This window comes from Bacillus rossius, chromosome 3, assembly GCF_032445375.1.
Source record: "Bacillus rossius redtenbacheri isolate Brsri chromosome 3, Brsri_v3, whole genome shotgun sequence".
In the NCBI taxonomy this organism is placed as follows: Eukaryota; Metazoa; Arthropoda; class Insecta; order Phasmatodea; family Bacillidae; genus Bacillus; species Bacillus rossius.
Window position 1 is genome coordinate 16,701,213 of NC_086332.1, and position 23,310 is coordinate 16,724,522.

Genomic DNA, 23,310 nt, shown 5'->3' on the forward strand with positions numbered 1-23,310 from the left:
GAAAATACTGGCAACGTGGTGTGAGTGTCCTCCATACCATTAACGGTGAATTCCTCGGACCCAGAAAAAACAGATAAATGTGCATAATTTGAGTTAAATGTTTGTGTTTTTCATCAAATATCGTGCGAAACTGGTTTTGGCATTATAATCAATGGTGATACTAGATTTTTGAAGAGCTGAACACATGTAAACTGTTGAATTTCATTTGTGTCCTAAGACGATCCTCTGGTGCGTGAGTTATATCCCTTGAGGTACTGTATTTGCTTTTTAAAGCTGTTAATCGTAGTTACTTACCTATGGCACTGTATATCATGCAAATATTTTGTAACACTTTTCATCCACCAAGTATAAGAATAGGATTATAAAAATCTTTTGAATTTGGGTAGTTCCAAAATTTGTATATCATAATTTTTAAAGTAATTTTAATGTTCAGACAATTATTAAATGTGACACTAAATAATTTATCATCCTACTGTGGAACAAAATGATGCTCATCGCCAATGACTGCCTATCATACATATGCTCGCCAGATGTGGCCAGCCCAGCAACATTCTGTGAAAGCCAGCAAGTGCACGGTCAGTCAGCCCGGTGATGTGGCAACACTGGAGAGATGCCATGCCCGGCCGCTTCAAGGTCAAAACATCCTGCAACTCTTGTGTGTGTTTGATTTATTTGAACCAGTGGCGGATACAGGCTGAAATTTAGGGAAAGGCAATGACCGAAGAGTTTCAGAATAATCCTTTAAATGAGTTGCCCAAAATTTTGGAAAATAGAATATGTCTCTTCTACTTTTTTTTAACACATTTCTGATGTCTTGAAAATTCATTATCATAACTTGGTTTTATCTGAATTTTAACAGTACTAAATTTAAAAAAAATTACACATAATACAATAGTACAAATATGTGAAATATATTTTTACAAAAAAAAAATTATTGAAGTGACTTCAGGTGCAGACTGGATTAGATTACCTTTAGTTATCTAAACTGTTTTTTTTTCACTAGGTAGGGGTTATAGGTGGACCTGTGTGAATACTAGTTTTTTTGCTGTGAAGCAAATATCGAACTGAATGTTTAAAATGTTCGCTAAGTCTAATCAAGTTGTAAATATTGCTCTCGACGAAGCTGTATTTACACTTATTTTACAAAATACACTATTGAAGTAAAAAAAAAATTGTTTTTATAATTTGTAATGTTTGAACTGATTTAACAATTGGCCCCCATATATAAAAACAATCAATAAAAATTATAAAATAACGAAGCATAAAATTAATATTGAGCATTCATAAAAGCAAATTTAGTATGTACCTTTTTTTTTTTATTTTCTTTAAGTAATCATCTTTATGAAAGCAAAACATACAGTAAAAATATATATATATATATATATATATATATATATATATATATATATATATATATATATATATATATATATATATATATATATATATATATATATATATATATATATATATATATATATATATATATATATATATATATATATATATATATATATATATATATATATATATATATATATATATATATATATATATATATATATATATATATATATATATATATATATATACATGAGCGAATTTCAGGCCTTCAATGTTTTAAAGCTTTGCCCAGGCCTAGTTATGGGTACAGGTGAGGGGGTGGATTGACCTCACTGCCCGTCCCCAAATACCACCACTGGTTTTAATGTTACACAGTTAAGCTCTGAGACACAGCAAGTGTACTTCCGAGATTATAATGGGCTCCAAACAACTTGCGTACGGAATCGGTGCTTGTAAATGTTCACGCCAGGATGTTGGGATCGAACCTGCAACCCTTGTGACATGAGTGTAACGTGCTACCTATCCCAGCCACCAAGGATTCTTCTGTGTTATAGGATAGTGCAGGGGTTGTCCACGGTGGCCCACGGGCCACATCCGGCCCGTTTCACTACCTAATATTACAACAAATAAATTTTATAATGTATTGTATACTTTATAAAGTATTAATAGTCTAGGTGTTTGCAAATACGTAGAATAAAGTTGTCAGCAAACAGTGTTTTGTAGCCAGTGTATTCTCACAGAAATACTAAAAATTATTATGAAATATTATTTCTATTCATTTAATCTATGTATTTATAAATAAATATTTTTATGTTTATTAGTATATTTATCATATGCCATAATTTTAATTATTTGTTATTGTACAGAACATATAAGTATAAAAATAGTTCTAAAATTGCAATAATAATTCAAGTGTGTTTGGTCCTTGAATTAGTTTCAAAAAATTATATCTGGATCGCAATTTGGCCATCACTGGTACAGGACAAGAGGCCACATTCACCTGTGGCACAGTGCACAAGTCCATAGTCATGTGGTACAGTGTACAAGTCTATAGTCACCTGTGGCACAGTGCAATAGGCCATATTCACTTATGGTACAGTGCACATGGCCACAGTCGCCTGTGGCACAGTGCATAAGGCCATAGTCACTTATGACACAGTGTTAGGCCATTGTCGCCTATGGCACAGTGCACAAGGCCATAGTCACCTGTGGCACAGTGCATAAGGCATAGTCACTTATGGCACAGTGCACAAGAATAGGCCACACACATGTGGCACAGTACACAAGGTCATAATTACCTGTGGCACAGTGCATAAGGTCATAGTCACCTGTGGCACAGTGCATAAGGCATAGTCACTTATGGCACAGTGTACTAGGCCATTGTTGCCTATGGCCTATTGCTGCCTGTGGCTGTGCACAATGCCAAATTGCCTATTCATTCGATTATTTTCTGTTACAAATCTGATGAAAATGAAGGAATAACTGTTGCTTAGCTGTTTGCCATACTACAATAGGCTATGTGTTCATTGACTGATTGTGAAAAAAGTACAAGACATTGAAGGTTTTACAGGAATATTACAGTAATCTAAAGCTAAAATTATTTTATTAATTTTTTTGCTTACATATTAAAACTATAGTATAATAAGCAATCCTTTAAAGGAGTTGACTTTGCCTGTTATACTTGGAATTTCACCTTAGAAATCAAGAGTGGGCTGACAATAATGTTAGAAGTTAATGTTCAAACTGCTGCCTCTCGAAACTTGTACTTTGCGAGTTTGCCCCTGATATTCAAATTTATATCCATTGTTTCTTTTTAGTTTACAGTTATATTTGTATTAATGATTGAAACTACACTGCATAGATGGTTTTAGGAAAATTATAAATAATTTGGGATGAGGAAATGATAGGTATTTGTGGAACTTAAATTTGGACCTAGATGCCAAGTTTGTTTGTGTGGTTGTGTCAGTGCCTAACAGTAAGAAGCCTGGTAGTAGCAGGTTTAACAAATTGGAAAGCCTGTTTGCTGGAACTAAAAATGGGGCTTAGATTCGTGTGTAAGTACTTCAAGTAGCTGGCATCCATTTTTAAAAAATTGAAAAATCATTTCATGACAGACAATTTTCAGAGAAGCATTTGTAGTGAATGTCAAAGTAATGTATACATGATATGAAATTAATGCTGGTCATAAAACTACTTCAAACAAATGTAATAATACTGTTTTTGAAAATTGGCATTTTTTCTTTATGCTATTCTGTTCAAGGACTGATTTCTGAGGTGTGTTGATATGCCTGTTGGTCAAAAAACTTGGAAATAAAACAAACATGAACTGCAGAAACTTGTACACTTTTAAAATGGTTCTAGCAGGAAAAAAAAAAGACTGTTTCAAAAATGTATAATATTTATATTCTTTAGTGCCTTCAAAATTAAATAAGCATAGCTTCTTATAGCAATGGCTAAAGCTATGCTAATTTCTGTAAAAGTTTATGTCAGTTCTTATTAGAGAAGAGACGTACACAAAAGAAGAAGGCTACAGAAGTATACCATTTTTGACATACAATTTTCTTCCAAGGAAATAATTAACTTGCTTTGCAAGTTAGCTGCAAACCAATACAACTGTTACAATATCACTGTTTACATGCATTACAAAAATCTTGGGGTCATTTTATATGTAATAATTAGGTTTAATACTATCAACATAATTTAGCTTAATAGTTCGTAATTTGAATATTTGAAATGGATCTACTTATTAATTGCCTGAGAGTAAAAATTGAATAAAATTTCCTTTAATTTTAGTATCAGATGTTGGTCTTGAATGTTTCATTAGATTGCACATGTCTGCGGATTTTTTTTTTGCGTTTTAAACCTTGGGTCTTGCAAAGAAAAGAAGAGGCTTGCAATATACAATAAAAGTATATATGATCAATTCTTTGCTTGTCAAAGAGAGACAAATTTTTGTCCAATGCATGGATTATATGTGTTGGCATGAGAGCATGTAGTGGCATTATTATTTGTAACATTTGTGTTTTTAGTTTTATGTAGTATGTAGTACTATATTATTATACAGAAAATAGAAATTTTTCATGTCTATTAATGTTACGTCTAACTGTTATCAGATCATAGTGTCCAATTTACTAGCTTTAAAGAAAAATTTCTTTAAATATAAAAAGCAGACAAAATTTTAATCTCTCCAGTTCTTTTCTGTAATATTGACTATATTCTTAGGTAATATGGTATTAACGTTTATGTTTTACTTTAGAACCTTTTCCAAATAATTAAATGTATAAAAGGGATTAAATTGAGTAAATTGAGTGATCATCTACATTGGTCAACATATTTTCAATTTTTAAACAGAAATGTTCAAGCCAGTTGTTCTGACATAAAATAACTATGAAAATGACAAAAACATTCTATACTTTCACAATTTTGTTTAGCAAATTAGTGCACCAGTACTGTGGTCTGATCGTATACACTTGCTATATTTTTTGTGGGTTATGAGCTGTATATAATTTTTTTTTTTAATTTTTTTGTTGTTTATTAATTTATTATTATAAAATAATAGTAATAAATGTAATGGTATTCCAAGAATCGGACTACATATCAATACTACTGCCAATTATGTTTTGGAACTGGTACTGGAATCAATAATTAATTATATAAATTTTTTTAAAAGCTATCTAATTTGAATGCATACAAAATCTAGTGAACATATAACTAAGTGTATTACATATGCAAGTAATCTGAACAGTTAGTAAACATGTTCTATGCACATACACATACCTAACCCTGATCTTTAAATATAAATGTAACTTTTTAAAACATTTAAATATACAAATACAAAATAAATGTCATTACAATTCACAAAATTACATTAAATACCTGTGTACATACTACACTTAAATAACTTTTGACTAAATTTGACCTACTATAGAAAATTAATTACAATCATACTGAAAATACAATTTAACACAAATTTAATCAATGCAATTACACTGCCACACTTCTAAAAAGCAATTGGTCATTAATTTTTAAGAATAACTTATGTGCGTTATTTTGTCATTTTATCAGAAAAAAACATAACATTTCACAATTTTACACCTGAATTTATTACATGATTCAACAACATTGTCATATCACTGAACAATCTAGATAAGTTTATTAATAAAGTGTAAGTTTATTTTGCAAAGAAATAACTTTAATGAGGTAATGTATTTGCATCACCCAAAATGTGCGTTCCTGCAGAATATTTTGGTAAGATTTTGTATCTGCCAGTATACTGACAACATAAGAAAAATACTTCCTAATATTGCTTAGAACGAGAAAAATCTAGTAATACATGCTAGCATGATAAAAATCACAGAATTGGCTCTATTGTGCAAAAATACAAAACATAATAGTAAAAGCTCAATTTGCATGTAAATAAAATAAATTTTTGGTAAATCATCAAGTTTCATAAATGTTTGAAGCAAAAAAGTTCACAGATAGGCGTTTATTGACTGAACTCTACTGACCCCCTCCTGATACATGACTAGCACAAATTTTTTTAAATAAATATGACTTGTAAATGTCTCTACATGAAACATGATGAATAATAATTACTGTGCTGGTGATACCCTAGGTTGTAAACGAAACTAAATCTAGTGTGCTCGCTTCCCGTGAAGTCGATAACCTGAGAGTTACACGTCTTGGTTCCCTCCACGCGAGAGCTCTCGACAGTCGTGTCCAGCAGAGTCCGTCTCGGCGAGGTCGAACTACCAGTCTTGCACTTCGCAACCCTCGCACGTGCGTGTGTCTGTGGTGGAGGAACCGCCGAGCGTCGGTCCCGGGCAAGGGTGCCGCTCTGCGAGGACGTCTCGGGAGTGCTGAGCGGCCTCACCACGCCTCCGTGTAGCGCACGTCGTACTCCAGCACCAGGGGGAGGGTCTTCCTCAGGCTCTCGAATGCTTCGGCCGACAGTTTCGTGCTGTTCAGGTTCAGCTTTCGCAGGCTCGTCAAGGCTGCACGCACGCAAACACATTCCCGTCCCTCAAACAGTTCAATACCACCATAAACAGTTCATAAATAGCTCTAAGATTGGTTAGCTCTGGAGTTGGATACATCTGTATTGAAACAGTTACTTACAGAAATGTAAGACTATTGTTCAAATAACTCTCCTTAACTATTATCAATACTATTTAAAACTATATTATGACATGCGTCATGCATGATAGCATAATATATTTTTGGAGAAAGTATTTTATATTTATCATCATTTTTCTTTTAATTTACATCTGTAAAAAAAAAAAACTAGAATTTTTGGCACAGTTACCTATAGACACACTGATACAATGCAAGTACCTAAGTTTTGCCTCCTAGAAGATCACATGTCGTGAGCTACGTCTTCCTTGTCACAATACTAACTGCCACACAAAGTAAATTTAAGGCATTTGAAAGCATTTCAATCATAAAGAGTTTAAAGTACACCTATCCCTCACTTAGCACGACTAATTTGTTCCTAAAATGCTCGTGTTATTCGAAATCGCGTATTCTGAAGCATTAGTTTCCATAAATAGCAAGGCTAATTTATTTAATGTGTAAGAAAATATACTTTACGTAATATAAATGAATTGAATAACACTCAACTATAAATATGTCACACAATTTATCTTTATATGCCTCCCATCGCACTTTGTATGACACATACGACATAGCGTAACGGGAGATCGTTATCGTCAGTCGGCTGGCTGACTTAACTCACGTCGCGTACCTTTCCAAACCATCCTTTACTGACAGTGAAACCGATATTACTGACCGGATGATTACATTTCAATTTTTCAAAAATTAAAGTGCTTATTCGCGTATCACCACCTGGTTCACACCAATCCTGTCAGGCTAATGATTATTTTTTTCATTGCAACATTCATTTAACAACCTTTTCCACGTGAATTATCTGTTCATTTCTGTTCCGGTATCTAATGTCAAATATATTCCTGCTAGTACAACCAACAGCATCAGACTTATATAAACTATTGGTAAGAGTCCTTATTTCGTACGATTGTGCGCACAGTTGACTTGCTTAAAACTAAAGTGCGACCAACATAAGCGTGGCCTTCATGACAATCTGCGCGCCACAATACTTCTAGTTTTGTCTTGAAGACGATGCATTATGAGTGATCAAGCATGTACAGTTACCGGCAGCTAAATGGGCAGACGTTGCTTTTGATTGAGTGAATTCCCTGCCACTGGCTAGACTGAGTTCACGGCCCGGTTTGTGGCCATGCGACAACGGTACGGCACGGCAGCATACGCTCAAACATACAAACATTTGGTCCTTTACAGTCCACATTCGCAATTTATCTTGCCATAGCTGATGTTTGTACAACAGCCGATAGCGTACACAGACCTGCGCGTGCATCTCTTCCCCCCTTGCTTGGCTAACTGTATCTCACGGCACATCTGTTGTTTACAGAAGTTGAAACAGACTTCGTGGCGGCGTGCTCGACTTTTTTTTTGTCTGCTGAGATTTCGTGCTAACTGAAATTTACAGACGTAAAATTCATATCGCGCTAAATGAATCCGCGTAATCTGAAGACGTGCTAAGTGAGGGATAGGTGTAGTGTTTATTGTATTTAATGCTATTGTGCATTCCATTGTGATTCCTGACTCATTTGCATTTTGTTAGTACAGATTGTGATTGAGTACACACAGGCTGCACCTGGACTTTGAAACTCTAAAACTAATTTTTAAAGTACGTAACTGCTTCTGATAAAATTTTTTTAGCACTATGAAAACATCCACAGTAATTGTTTCGTATCAATGAATCCTAGTTTATCCCTTGATTCTGATGGCAAGATCATGTATAGTATATTGTTCATGTGGTGCATGATGCTTTCTGTTTTAATTTAGTACATATAAAGATCCTCACCAAACAAAAACTTGAATATCACAATATAAATTATGTCGGATCTTGTGGATGTGGAATTTTTTCTTTTGTATTCAACTTACAATTATAATTCAATTTTACATCACAAGTTTTTGTTGTGTGCACGATCTTTTGACGTACTAAATTAAAACAGCAAGCATCATGTATACACAATCATGTCATCAGGATCAAGGAATAAATTTGGAGATGTGACATGAACTTCTACCCAGATTTTGTTGCCAGGTATTTAAAATATGATATCTAATAAATGTTAAAGTCACGTAACTGCTCATAATCATGATCACTTACATGACATTTTACAGCTCGCACATGTTTAGTAAATATCTGGTGATGAGGTTGGTAATGGAACAACAAAGCCAATATTTCTTTAACTAGAGTAATGACCTAAAAAAAATTTTTATTAACCAACATGATGTGTTAGACCAAACCTTACATGTATTAATATGAATAGTGATTTATTTTGCAGTACATCCGTAATGACATCGGAGTGCGCAAGTGTTGACCCAGCACCCAGGTCGCTGTCCACAAATCAATACCACACACATTTTCTACCGTCACAGAGAACCGCAGCCTTGCAATTTATTGTCCCGCACCATGTTCAAGCATCATTCTGACAAGTACTTTTGTGCAGCGAGTTAAGTATGTAGAGGTCACAGTATGTCTTTATGTCTTTAGCCAACTACGTGGATAGTTGTAACGTGCCGATGTTAGGCCAGCAACTAGTAGTTACACAGAGGTAATTTTTTGTCGCTAATAGGCTAGCGAGAGTAGAGCCCAGTAGGCCACAGGTAACACCCGGACGTGTGCCGAGCGGCGGGTACTCGCGACTGAGATCCTAGAGTAGCAGCTCCCACAGACCCGATCATGCAGAGTGCAGAACAAAGAGGAACAGAACAAACTGAATAACTGAAACGTCAAGTGCGAGAATCTTGAACTCTCAGCCAAATCCAAACTCAAACACCTCCCCTCCCCTAATCATTTTCCTTCCAGTGGAAACACTCGTGGTGTAAGAACCTGAAGTTAGGCCATTACAAAACGCACCATTACAACTGTCCCGGTATCTTAAGCATGAAATTTTGGACTGTGAAATTTAAAACTTTAGGGCTTTAGGCACATGTTAAATGCATGGTGTGCAAACTTACCTGAAAGTGCAGAAATGCCCTTGTCGGAAACAGGAGTTTCGCACAGGTTTAGGACCTGCAGCTTGTGCAAATGCTCTGCTATCATCAGACAGCCAGCATCTCCAAACTGGGGGAAAAGCAGAGAACTGTATTAAACTTTGCTGATAAGTTAACACCTATCACAAATTCATCAGCATTTCAAGTTAAGGGGTGTGTCCTATTCCAGAACATTATTTTTTGCTTGCATTCCACAGGTTAAACTTGCTGACTTTCTGAGTGGCTTATCTTTCACAAAATGAAAAAAAAATAATTACACAGTTTACTTTTTGCACAATTAGCTGCCAAAGTTGCAGTTTTAATGTTTTTGTGCAGTATGGATAGGGAGAATGAAATTGGAATATATAACTGGAACTTTTTAGGTTTAAAGTCAATTTAAATGCTTACTATATGATATGGTTTAGTTTATGGCAGGAAATAAATATTTAATTTTACCTAGCCTTTTATAATCCTCAGAAATTTTATAGTTGTAAAAGGCTAAATATAATTAAATAAAGGCGTTAAACCAAAATATTTTCAGTTCTTTATTCCTTTGGTTCTCCTTATTAATACTGCACAAAAATGATAAAAATTCAACTTTGCCAGCTAATAATGCAAAAAGTATGAACTGTGCATTTTTTTCAAGTTTAACCACTCAAAAAGTCTACATGTTTAACCGTGTTAAAGGTAAAAATAAAATAATGATGTGGGCCAGGACATATAACCTAAACAACCTCCTAGCAACCAGCATCAATAAAAGTTATTACTTTTTTTTTGTTACATTTTAACATCCGAGGGAGGTATTTAAAACAAATGCTTCATTTACTTACATATGACAAATTTACAGTGATTAGGAGAAATCCTCAGGCAGGAATAGGTAAAATTTGTACCAGCTAATCTGAGAATTCAGGATCAACCTGTGACAATCTTTCCTGACCACAGCTGCACAGCCTTATGCCTTTTCTGAATGAAAAAGAAAATAAAAAATATTATTCTGCGCTACATTTTTTCTTCAATTTTTTTTGCTGTTCCAACTTAGAGCTATTTTTACAAATTTTGGCATGACAAGGCATAAATGAAATAATGACACAACTTTTTATACTTTGCTACAGTCTAATATTCTTTAACAGACTCCAGTATTTAACCCACAGGAGAATATAATTATTATTTGACATTAGCAACAACAACTCATATAATACATTAAGTTAAGAAGTACTGTTAAGAAGTTTCTCAAGGTTCTTAAAAATTGAGAGTTATTAATAGGAACATTTTACTAAAAGGGTTGAATTGCATGTATTTACAGGCAGGCGCGTAAGAAGCGAATATTTAATGGGGGGGGGGGGGGGGGGGCAAAGGAGAGTATCATTATAAGTGGTGGATTTAACAAAGGGGGTGTCCGGGGACTCTCCCCCGGTAGAAAAAAAAATTGTATTCTAAGCAGCAAAATGGTGCTATTTAAGCATCTTTCGTACATAAAAACAGAATGTACTACTAGCAGAAATTTTATTTTTTTATAACAAAGTTATATAAGCTCGGAATCACAAAACAGTGTTCACTTTTCAGTTTTCGCCTCGTAGAATTCATTTTATAGGCAATTTGTTGAATTTTCCCACTGCACAGAGTACATAAATTACAAGCACCTTCAAATTTAGTCCCCATATTTCATCAAGTTATCTAGAGCTGTAGAAAAGGCAAAGATTAAAATTAAAGATGGAACAAAGCTTTTCGCAATAACACTCATATAATTTTATTCAGGAAAGTCGAAATTTTATTTTGATATTAAAATTAAAAAAAGTCAATATTTTAATTTTTTTACTGTCAGACTCCCCGCAAGAATAAGTTTAAAATGCGAACCCCACAGAATAGGCGAGTGAAGATGCTTAAAAATAACTGCAAATCTGCTTGATAAATTCTTGTTCTATGATTTGTAGATTCAAAGACATTTTTTTATTACTCAATGGAATAATCACGAGCGACGAGCGGAAGAAAATAATGTACTGACGTCGTCCGGGCCTGCGGCCCCTTTGAGCCCGATATGACACCGCCCAACCACCGTTTCAGTTCAAACCTCCCGCTCGTGCGTGCGTGTGTGCGTGTGTGTCTAGCCCGGCAAGAGGGCGCTTAGCTGCAGTGCGCCGCACCCCTAATTTGCTACGTTTTAATATTATTTGTAAACCCTTTTTGTTTTCATTCGTCTTTGCCCCAGTGTTGTGCAATTTACTTGTGTTTTCTGTAATTTAAATAGGTTACCTTAAATAACTATAGACGTTGCCCGGGCGGACCCGAACAGGCACGGACTTGGACGAGGATAGGAATGCTTTTATATGAATTATCATTAAATAAGTAAATAGTAACAAACTTTCCATTGTCAGTAATTTTTATATATTTTTAATGTTTATCTGTAATTTACTCAACTTTCGCCGGGGCACGGAGTCGTAGAATACAGTAACGGTAATTGTGTTGGCGCGAAGGGCGCCATGTTGCCACCTGCGAGCGATGAGCTCAGCCCAGTCCATCTTCATCACTGACCGAGAGCAGACGCGCCAGCACCCCGGGGACTTCAACCTTTGTTCAGCACTGACCAAGTAATTCTGTCTCGTTAATTATTTCTGAATCTCTTTCGTACGTCATCCTCGGGGCAGCTCTCGGTCAGCGGACTGTTTAATTAATTAATTGTCTCAGTCGAGTTTTTTTTCATCACCGTGTAATAAGTAAACTTTGCAGCATGGCCACGTGTGCGGACCATGCCTTCACCTAAACCGATTCGTGCCTCAGGCTTTTTAACCGTGTAATGTGTAACGTGTAACGGGCGTGTAGAGAGACGTGTTAGTGAAATTAAATCTGGAAAATAAATATTAAGTGAGTAATTATTTAATCACGTGGTGAGTGAGTCTAGGAGTGTGGCGTGCCCGACGCCTAGAGCGGGCCAGGTCTGGGTAGCTAGGATAGAAAGGGCTGGTAACTCGTCCCCACTTGGGCTACGTCACGCCCTGAGTGAGAGACTCCGCCGGATCCACGTGCCCTTCCACGTGGTGGCGCCCATAGTTAACATCTCAAAATCACCGGCAATGCGCGATCAGCCCTCAAATGGCGCCCAAGAGCGTGGGGCGAGTTACATCTTCCGCGAAAACCAGACCTGTACGAGCGTGTGAGATAGGCGGTTGTTACGCGGAGCGCGCGGAACTAAAGTTCGCGCTGGAACTATTGTTCGCGCGGAGCGCATAGCGGGACTCTGGCGCGCCAGCCACGTGATCAGCCAAGCGCACGCTTCCAGGAATCCGCGCACAAACAACGGACTCCGAGCGCAGTAAGTAACACAGTGCTGATGTGTTCGTGAGGACTGTTCGTGTGCAGAGTACCACGTGCGTAGACATGTATCCGTATCCGGACGAGTGTATCGGGTGTTACTTTCCCCGCCCGAGTTGGGACTTGCATGGCAGGACCGCCGCCGGATACGAGTGTGGCTACTGTACGGAGTACCGCATACACGGCGTGACGAAATGTGGAGCTAGGTCGTGTCCCGGAGGTAGTAGCGAGGGATACCGCTGCCAGGAATGTGCCGGCCTGTGGCATCGTGGCTGTATCGGCGAACGTGAATGGACCGTACTGCGCAAGTTTTTTACCTTCACGTGCGCACGGTGCACTGCCTACCTAGCCACCCAGGCGCAGTACGAGGCAGAGACGCTGGAAAATCCTCCACGACACGCCTCGACGCTTCCCGAAACGCCGACGCCGCTCACGCCGACACCGACTCCGATCACGCCGACACCACTCACGCCGAAAAAGACGCCGCTCACGCCGACGCCAACCACGCCGAAAACGACTCCGCTCACGCCGACGCCAACCACGCCGGAAAAGACGCTGCTCGACTCGCCGACGCAGCCCGTGCCAAGGACGCCGCCCGTTGCCGGAACGTCACCGCCGCACCAAGCCGACTCCTCACGCACGACGCCGACCCCAGCACCACGAAGGTACGTCCTGACGTCACCCGCACCGCCACGTGTTACGTTACCGACGCCTACCGCTCTGACAAAGACGCCCGTCGTCCTGACGCCCACGCCCGTCGTCCCGACGCCCGCCGTCCCGACGCCCGCCGTGCCGACGCTCATCGACTTGACGTCTCCCGACACAAGTCCGATCCCGCCGCCGCCTGCCACACTGCGTTTCGTCGACCCGACGCCACTTATCCCGACGCCGACGCTCGCCGTCCCGACGCCGACAATTCCGCTTCCGCCACCTCCTGTCCTGGAGCCGCCAACCTCGGCACCTCTCGTCGACCTGACGTCTCCCGACGCTGGTCCAAACGCATCATCGCCAGCAAGACCTCGTTTCGCCGACCTGACGCCACTCATCCCGACTATGATGACGCTTGACTCGCCGAAGCCAACCAAGCGACGCCCGACAACGACCGTCCCACCGCAGTCTGCCACGCCGTCCAGCACCCGCCTCGTGTCGGAGACACCTCCCGACGCCGGAATGACCTCGCCACCGCACCGAACCGCCGTCCCGACGCCACCAAGGTCATTTCCGGCGAAACCCGCATCGTCTCCGCCACACGACTCGCCACGGACGCCACCAGATTCGACGCCGACGCTTCGTGTCACCTTGTCGCCACCACCTGGCTTCGACGTCATCCGGCCGTCGTCACCGCTACCAGAGTGCGCAGTCGCAAACAGGACGCTTTGCGACACGATGTCCAGGGCCATGACGCCGAGACGCCTGAGCGCCGCCCCGCCGCCTGGATTTGCTCCTCTGTGCCCGCCTGGTTTCGAGGCACAGACGGATGAACCGGACCGAAAGAGAAGGACGCGCGCGACGCCGACGCGGACGCCGCCTACAGGCCCACCTGACGCGACGCCAGGAACGACCGAGACGCCACGACGCCCGATTCCGACGCCGAATGCCGCAGTACCGGAACACCGGTCAAGTGCCCTGCCGCCCGAGACGCCACAAAAATGTCGCAAGTTGGCAACATTGGGACGCCGCACCGTGAAGAGTCGCCTGAGCTCCCTACATCCGCCTGTCGCGATGCAGGTCGACGCCACGACGCCGGGACGCCCGACCGTCCCACCACCGAACGTGACCACCACCCGGACTTCGACACCTGTCACCCGTCTGTCACGACGGGCCGCGAAGCGCCCGCCTGTCGGCGAGGCTGAGCCGGGCCGTGCCGAGCGCCGCCCGCGCTTGCTGCCCGCCTGCCACGAGCCGCCTGACCTTGGCCGCCGCCGCCCCTGCCGGCCGGCGCCCTGGCCACCGCCACGCTATCACACGCAGCAGCCGCCGCAGCCGCAGCTGACGCAGATTTGGGGCTCGGGACAACTGGTGGGTCACCACCCACAAGGTTAGTCAGCCAGCGCCCATTCTGTCCGTGTGTATCGTCCTCCATAGTGTAAATATTGCTCAACTGTCATTTTGTAAACATTGCTCGCCGCCATCATGTAAACATTGCTCGCCCTTCCATCGTGTAAACATTGCTTGTCCGTCCGTCATGTCAACATTGCCACCTGCCCGCACAAACATAAACATCAACATTGCCACGTGGGAGTGCGCGACGTAAACACCACAGGCAACGCCCCCCAACCATCTGTCAAACGGCGCTGTCATATCGGCCTACTTTCGGAGGGGGCAATTGACGTCGTCCGGGCCTGCGGCCCCTTTGAGCCCGATATGACACCGCCCAACCACCGTTTCAGTTCAAACCTCCCGCTCGTGCGTGCGTGTGTGCGTGTGTGTCTAGCCCGGCAAGAGGGCGCTTAGCTGCAGTGCGCCGCACCCCTAATTTGCTACGTTTTAATATTATTTGTAAACCCTTTTTGTTTTCATTCGTCTTTGCCCCAGTGTTGTGCAATTTACTTGTGTTTTCTGTAATTTAAATAGGTTACCTTAAATAACTATAGACGTTGCCCGGGCGGACCCGAACAGGCACGGACTTGGACGAGGATAGGAATGCTTTTATATGAATTATCATTAAATAAGTAAATAGTAACAAACTTTCCATTGTCAGTAATTTTTATATATTTTTAATGTTTTTCTGTAATTTACTCAACTTTCGCCGGGGCACGGAGTCGTAGAATACAGTAACGGTAATTGTGTTGGCGCGAAGGGCGCCATGTTGCCACCTGCGAGCGATGAGCTCAGCCCAGTCCATCTTCATCACTGACCGAGAGCAGACGCGCCAGCACCCCGGGGACTTCAACCTTTGTTCAGCACTGACCAAGTAATTCTGTCTCGTTAATTATTTCTGAATCTCTTTCGTACGTCATCCTCGGGGCAGCTCTCGGTCAGCGGACTGTTTAATTAATTAATTGTCTCAGTCGAGTTTTTTTTCATCACCGTGTAATAAGTAAACTTTGCAGCATGGCCACGTGTGCGGACCATGCCTTCACCTAAACCGATTCGTGCCTCAGGCTTTTTAACCGTGTAATGTGTAACGTGTAACGGGCGTGTAGAGAGACGTGTTAGTGAAATTAAATCTGGAAAATAAATATTAAGTGAGTAATTATTTAATCACGTGGTGAGTGAGTCTAGGAGTGTGGCGTGCCCGACGCCTAGAACGGGCCAGGTCTGGGTAGCTAGGATAGAAAGGGCTGGTAACTCGTCCCCACTTGGGCTACGTCACGCCCTGAGTGAGAGACTCCGCCGGGTCCACGTGCCCTTCCACGTGGTGGCGCCCATAGTTAACATCTCAAAATCACCGGCAATGCGCGATCAGCCCTCAGCACCGACATACGAAACTTTAATGTTAAATAGGTATATTACATATGGTTTTCGGGATCATGTAAAAATTCGTCTCAAACTAAACTGTTCAAAAGTAATACCTGAGTTAAAGGAATCCAACTCTTCTTTAGGATCTTTGTCTTCACAGGCATTACAGCTTAATGTGCACTGCTTTTTAGGCGGTGGTTGTGATGAACTGCAGGACTGTGCAGAACGGTTGTTGAAGAAAAGGTTGATGCTTTTCTGTGTCATTGTACGCGACAAAAATTAAAATACTGTTATAAATTTTCTCCTTAAACCCTAAATGTTTTTCATCACTGCCATTCCGCACTACTCACTCACGATACTACAGATAAATAAGTTTATTTTAAAACAGTTCTGTAGTACGGCTCACAAAGTTTCTTGGACTTAAAAGCAAGACGTACAGCTGTTGAATGATGACTGATGTGGAAAGCGCTCTACACGTCAGGTCGTTACCGTTAGGTAGAAACGAGAAGGGCTGAATGCAAGGGTTGAAGGTCAGGTAGACAAGGGTGGACAAAAACGGAGCGTAAGCTACTGCAACGAGCGGAAACATTTACTGGTCTTATTTCCCACAATAATATTTTCGCTATCAGCACTGTGAAACGTGAATATTTAGAAGAAAACAAGAACAGTTGACGTATTTATTGTGCCTGTACACTTATCGAAAAGTCTTAATTTATTTTAAGAATAAAGTATCGCACAGACAAGAAAATCCCACAAAACCACTTAGCATTGCAATGAAGACAATGCCTCTTGTTCATCTGATGCAATGGCCGGGCAAAACCATCACTTTGCCCGGCCATGAAATGTTATGGCCGGGCAGTCGCCTGGGTTGCCCCCCCTGTTCCTACGCGCCTGTTTACAGGTCCACCGATAAATTTTGTGCACTTATTACGCAGGAAATCTTATTAAGGAGAGTTTTACTGTAATTACACCCGCTCACAACTACAAAGAAGAAGCTTTATTGCGAGCAGTGGCGTAGCCAGGATTTGTGTATGGGGGGGTGTTAAGAAGCATGCCCCCCCCCCCCCCCCCCCGTATTAAAGCGGGGGGGTCCTCCCCAGGGAAAATTTGGATTTTAAGGTGTAAAATAGTGCTATTTTTAGCAGTTTTCGGTTCTTAAATTTAAATATTGTAATGGTAAAAATTTTATAAATTTTAATATGAAATTTGTTTGAGTGATGAATAAGAAATTAATTAAAGATTTTGTGCTAAAGGGGGGTGGGGGGTGGGGGTTTAACCCCTAAAACCCCCCCTGGCTTCGCCCCTGATTGCGTGTCACGGAGAAGCTGGAGAGACGCGAGACCGACCTGGGTGGACCAGAGGTTGAGGTAGCGCAGGGTGGGCAGCTTGATGAGCTGCTCCGCGCAGGCGCTCGTCACGTGCGTGAAGGCCAGGCTCAGGCACTCGAGGTTCCCGAACGAGCCGCAGCTCAGCAGGCGGGTGATGTCGGCGTCCGTCGACCGGATGGGCAGCGTCAGCTTGCGCGGTCCCCCCTTCTGTTGCTGCGGGCGGCGAACATACCCGGTCACATCATCAGGCTGTCCGCGGGTCACGGAAGTCACGACAAAGCAAAGAAACTAAAGGGTTGTTCGTCACTTAAAGTCGGAAAGGAGTCTGTCACATCATCAGGCTGTCCGCAGGTCACGGAAGTCACGACAAGGCAAAGAAACTGAAGGGATTGTCACTTAAAGTTGGAAAAGAGTCCGTCACATTATCAGGCTGTCCGCAGGTCACGGAAGTCACGACAAAGCAAAGGAACTGAAGGGTTGTTTGTCACTTAAAAGTCGGAAAAAGAGTCAGACACATTATCAGGCTGTCCGCAGGTCACGGAAGTCACGACAAAGCAAAGGAACTGAAGGGTTTGTCACTTAAAAGTCGGAAAAAGAGTCTTGAAATGAACTAAAACTGTGATGGAAGTGTTTAAACCTTAATTTCCAACTGGCTTTTGCTAATGTGCATTTTGATTTTCTTGATACCGTACCTCACTTCAGTTTAGAGTCTCACATTGAACATAAATATATTTTGAGTCTATGAACTTGAATCATATGGCAATGGCAAGACTTGGCTTCACTCACCATGATCATTGCAACTTTTTACCCAAGTTCCACAACATAAGCATTGCATTCTACATTTTTTTTTGTTAATTTTTTTTTTCAGATATAGTCTACTCAACATCTGCTGTTTGCAAATGACTCATTAAAATTTTGCCATTTTGCCATCGACAATTAATGTCACGGTCACTTACTAGAAGTTCATTTCCCATGTTCCCAATGGGTAGGGGCAGGTATTTTTTGCGAAAAGATCTGAACGCCTATTAGACTGCAACAAGGTATACCCGCAACTGTGGTTTCTTCCTTGTGATTGGCGTCCGTCTGCGAGAGATGTTGTTGCCTTTATTTGACCGGGCCACTCAGGACGCTTTTCCGTACTGAATTGCTGTGTTTGGTGTTGTTACAATCGACATGTAACTGAAAGAAAATCAAATCACCCAATAACGGAACACACAATGCTACAGTGTTTTAACTTTCAGCTAGTCTCGAAATCTTTTCGCGAAATCTGCATGCCTCCTACCAATGGGTAATGCATGCAACTTTACTACAATATTTCCTTTTTCAAAATACGTAGTTCTCCACAAACATCTGTAATTGGTAGGGGCATGCAGATATCGCGGAAAAGATTTCGAGACTAGATGAAAGTTAAAACACTGTATCATTGTCGGTGTTTCGTGATTGGGCGAGTTTCTCTCAGGTACATATCGATTGGTAACAACACACCAATCGATCACACTGATTCAGTGCGGAAGCAAACGCATCCTGAGTGGCCCGGTCGAACGAGACGACGGCAACTCTTTCCAGACGGCCGCCAATCACGAGGCAGAAACCGCAGGCGCGGGTATACCTTGTTGCAGTCTAATAGGCACTCGGATCTTTTCGCGAAAGATGCCTGCCCCTAGTAACTGGTAGAAACCCCCATGGAGAGGGACTCGGGGGAGCGAGGCTGAGCCTCGGCCGAGAGCACGGGACGCACCAGCTCGCGGAGATGCCTCTGGCGCTGGCACAGGGCGGCGTAGTGCTCTCGGCCGGACGCGGTGGTCTGCAGCGTGGTGACTATCTGCATCTTCAGCTCGTCCGCCTCGACCAGCTCCCACTCGAGCATGAGGCAGAGCGCCTCGTGCGCCACCTCGTGGCCGCGCAGCGACGCCAGGATGCACGGGTTGTAGTGCTTCGCCACCTGCGCCAGGAACCTCTTCCGGCGGCAGCAGCACGCCAGCAGCGTCTGCAACTGCACGCCGTCGCGCCTTCTCACCAGCGCTCAATGTTCACGCGACCTTGCCGCGAGCCGGTCCCGCACATCCCACCCAGGGGCGCAACAACATGGGGGGGCAAGGGTGTTTTGCCCCCCCCCCCCCCTCTGAAACCATGAAGTGGTAGCAAACGGGGGCAAAGAAAGTGCTGTGTAATCAATTTTTAGATAATAAAACTGCTTAAATAGCACCATTTTCCACCTTGAAATACAACGGGGGAGGACCCCCGAACCCCCCCCCCCCCCCCCTGGTTCAATAGGGGGGATCGATCATTCTTAATAAAAAGGTATGTATATTGCCCCCCCCCCCCCCCCTTCCACTTGGAAATTTAGTTGTTGCGCCCCTGATCCCCACCCAACAATTCCATCAATGCTGCGTTCTCATCCCATCACACATCATCGTCTCCAATGACCTCGATTTCAGCGAGTTATTATTCCTTAACTCATCTACCGACTGATACGTTCACACATACATTCATTCCACATCCATTTCTCATCTACCAGTCGTCTTATTCCGGGTAGCAACTGGTGATTGTAAAGCTGAGGTAAATGCCAATACGTTTGTTCTTAGACCTCGATGTAGCTAAAACCTACAAGCAAATATATTGCATTTATAAGTTCTTTGTACAAAATGAAAAGATACTGGAAAGTTGTGCAGATGAGAGTGGAAGAAAGAAACAAAAATAATAAAAAAAACCTATAGATTATAAAGTTTTTCATAAATAAATGCCACTCATAATGTGATATTTATTCAAAATTTTTAAGCAGTTTTTAAAATTAAACATTTTGTACCAGTACCAAGTCCATAATCCTTGTTAATCGTTTTCATGGCAAAAACATTGTTATAAAGTACACACAGTAATGTGTTGTCAAGTGAGGAAAGTGTAAAAGTTTTATCAACAATTTTGTAAAAAAAAATTTATGGAAATAAAAATTAAATAAATAAAACAATAGGTTCTGTAATAACTAAATTATTTTAGAATTTTCTCTCTGTCTTTGTTAACACTGGTTTGTGCCATCCGCCATAGATGGAAGCTTCATGGTTACACGTTTCCATTGACGACAGTCGTCGTGCCTCCCGGGTTCAGAGGCCGTACCTGGCCACCGACGTGGGTCTGAGGTAGCGTGTTTTTCCCCTGTGAAGTGCGACGGCCAGGGACGCACCCGCGTGCGCCCTAGCATGCCAATGAGTGTTCTTTCTATGTGACTTTATCATTTTATATCTGTGTGTATATATTTGTAAACGATTAAGGGCCTTAAATGCATGTAAATTACTTATTTTATTTATTGATTCTTGTGTAAATTCGCTGTTTAATTAATGTCTCGTGTAAGTCTTTATAAATAATTCTGTAACTTTTCTGAAGGGTTTCGCCGTAGTATGTAATTGCAGCCTGGCGCGCCGCGGGACGGAGCTCTCTCCCACGCCGGCCGATTTCCCCTCCCTCCCCGCCACCCGCGGGCGCCGGCCCGCGGGCGAGTGGGAAGAGGCAGTCGCGTCCTGGTCTCGAGCGGAGACAGACGTGTTCGTCGCTCCGCGAGCCGCGTACTTTGCGCTCGGGGTTAGTCGTTCGCTCAGTTCACAGTTTTGTCACGGCAGCTGAGCTGCCACCGCGAACCAGCTTAACATTGTTAATTTACGAGTTTTCGGGAGACGTGTCCAGCGGGCAGTTTCTACAACGCGAACGTGGAGTTACGGGTTTCTGAACTTTCGCCGCCTAAGGGACATTACGTAACGGGCCGCGTACGCACAGCGCTCCATCTTCGAGCCCTCTCTCACAGGGTCAGCTCAGCATTGAGAACTTTACGATTCGTGTTGAAACGTATTCGCGAACAGTACGGTCATCAGGGAGTCCGGGTCGCCGCGGTAGGGCACTTGTCCCGCGACGGGTCCGCCAGGCTGCGGCAGGTCTTTATACGTTAATAAAAATAGGCTCGTGAATTCGTTAATACCGTGTTCTGCTTGCGACAGCCTACCAACATTCCTCATCACTTCACTCTCCCTCCAGGTCCCGCCTATCCCGGTCCCGGCCACGTTGGCCTGGACCCACATCTCTCCGACGAGGGCAGTACGGGCATAACAGGACATTTACTTCAACGGGAAAACGGGGACCTGAAGCCGAGGGACGTCACCATTATATGCGACTTCAGTTCCATTCACGAGAATACATACTTCTACCTAATGCCGTATATCAAGAACTAAGTTGTTACATATCAAAATATTTACCATACAATTTTAAAATGAATTATGATGATAACACTGTAAAAACCTTTATTAACTTACTCATGTGTTTGCCATTTGCGGTCTTTCTGCCTGCTATGGTACCTACCAATGGTGGTGCTAGTCCATATGTTTGCAGTAATTATTATGTATTTTTCCTTATGTGTCATGCCCACTATTAACGTCTTATGACTGCTGATGGGCACGTTACAAATTAAGAAAATAAAATAAAATAAAATAAATGAACATTTTATTAAAAATGTAAATTATTTTGCTGATGGTATGACAGCAATGAAAATGTTGCTAAAATTATGCATGAACATTATTATTACCATGAGACACCACAACTGGCCGTTGTCTGAGCACGCAAAGCTGGAGGGGCAGTATATGTCAAACCAGCCAGCCTTTCCATCTCGGATGCCGAGCACCATCTGATGGACTTCACAGCGGAAATCCATCCCTATTCGTTGTATGACTGGCATGAAACTCCTGCACAGAAAACACATCTGTCTTTATAAAGGGCAAGAAATGGGGGGGGGGGGGGGGGGAAACTTGTGCTTTTACTTATGTACATGCTTTAGAAGTTATAGTTACCTACTTGGCATAATAAAAAACTAGCTTTAATTTTGCATGACAATAATTAATAGAAATAAAATAATAAAAGGACTGGAGTGATATTATAAATACTGTTGGTAAAGTATAAATTGAATCAAATCAAAAAAAAGAAATACTTAGTATTCAATATTAATATAAACACGTAGATACATATAATTATTTAATTTTGTAAAATAATCTAGATACATTTTAATTTGTACCTAATGAAAATCAATAAATTTGTTGAAAGTTTATTCTAATTTATTAATTTTATTTATTAAATAATAATGTAATAATATATAATTTATAATGCAACATAAAAATTCATTATCATCATTAGGTATTTCATAATATGCCTAAAGAAGTATTACCTAACCTTACTTATATAAATAAACTTGGAAAAGTTTACTTATAAACACAAATTCTATCACAAATATTCACACTAAATAATTTTTTTTTTATGATATGGCCCAGTATATCAGTCACTAAAGTATATGATTTAAAAGCACACATAGACTATATAATTTTTATTTGTATGAAGCCTTTATTTGATCCTTTGAAATTTTCGTTGCATTGTGCACGCCCATCATAAAATTCTCTTTCATTATTTTTTCATAATTGCATAAAGAACCATGACCTTAAAAATATTTTTGATGAGAGTATAAAAAGGGCTTCATAAATGTTTAAGTACACATGCTTTAATGCTTTTCTGCAAGAAGATACTTACTCCATGAAAAGAGGGTAGGTTAGTGCCTCATCTGGAAATGGAATAGGCTGCAGAAGCTGTGCCAGACCGGGTCTCCAATCCTCGTATTCTGATCTGAGGGGCAGAGGGCCATAGAAACATAACTGGGAGTAGTTGTTATACGTAGGTAGGTACTCTTTGTAGGAACAGCAAGCATTTGCTGCTATGCATCATTGAGGACAATGTGAAATTAACAATCATGACAGTCCTGGCTTTTGCCAAAAATAGATCAAGCACACCTAATAACCAACAATGGGTAGAGACAAAATATTAAGATTTTATT

General features: G+C 41.5%; 1 protein-coding gene across 5 annotated transcripts in view; it reads right to left on the bottom strand.

Moving 5' to 3' along the window:
- Window positions 1-2,991: 2,991 nt before the first annotated feature.
- The window catches only part of LOC134530282 (C-Maf-inducing protein-like), a 344,834-nt gene continuing 324,515 nt past the window's right edge, over window positions 2,992-23,310 (bottom strand). For 2 of the 5 annotated variants that reach the window (XM_063364990.1, XM_063364993.1), the window contains exons 9-14: window positions 23,010-23,102; window positions 22,021-22,177; window positions 19,195-19,449; window positions 17,475-17,669; window positions 9,406-9,511; window positions 2,995-6,338 (exon numbers count right to left, since the gene is read on the bottom strand). In XM_063364990.1, coding sequence (XP_063221060.1) covers window positions 6,214-6,338; window positions 9,406-9,511; window positions 17,475-17,669; window positions 19,195-19,449; window positions 22,021-22,177; window positions 23,010-23,102 — 931 coding nt within the window. In that variant the 3' untranslated portion in view covers window positions 2,995-6,213. Of the gene's footprint in view, window positions 6,339-9,405; window positions 9,512-17,474; window positions 17,670-19,194; window positions 19,450-22,020; window positions 22,178-23,009; window positions 23,103-23,310 lie in introns of all 5 variants that reach the window. The other 3 variants (XM_063364992.1, XM_063364991.1, XM_063364994.1) reach the window with 3 other exon arrangements.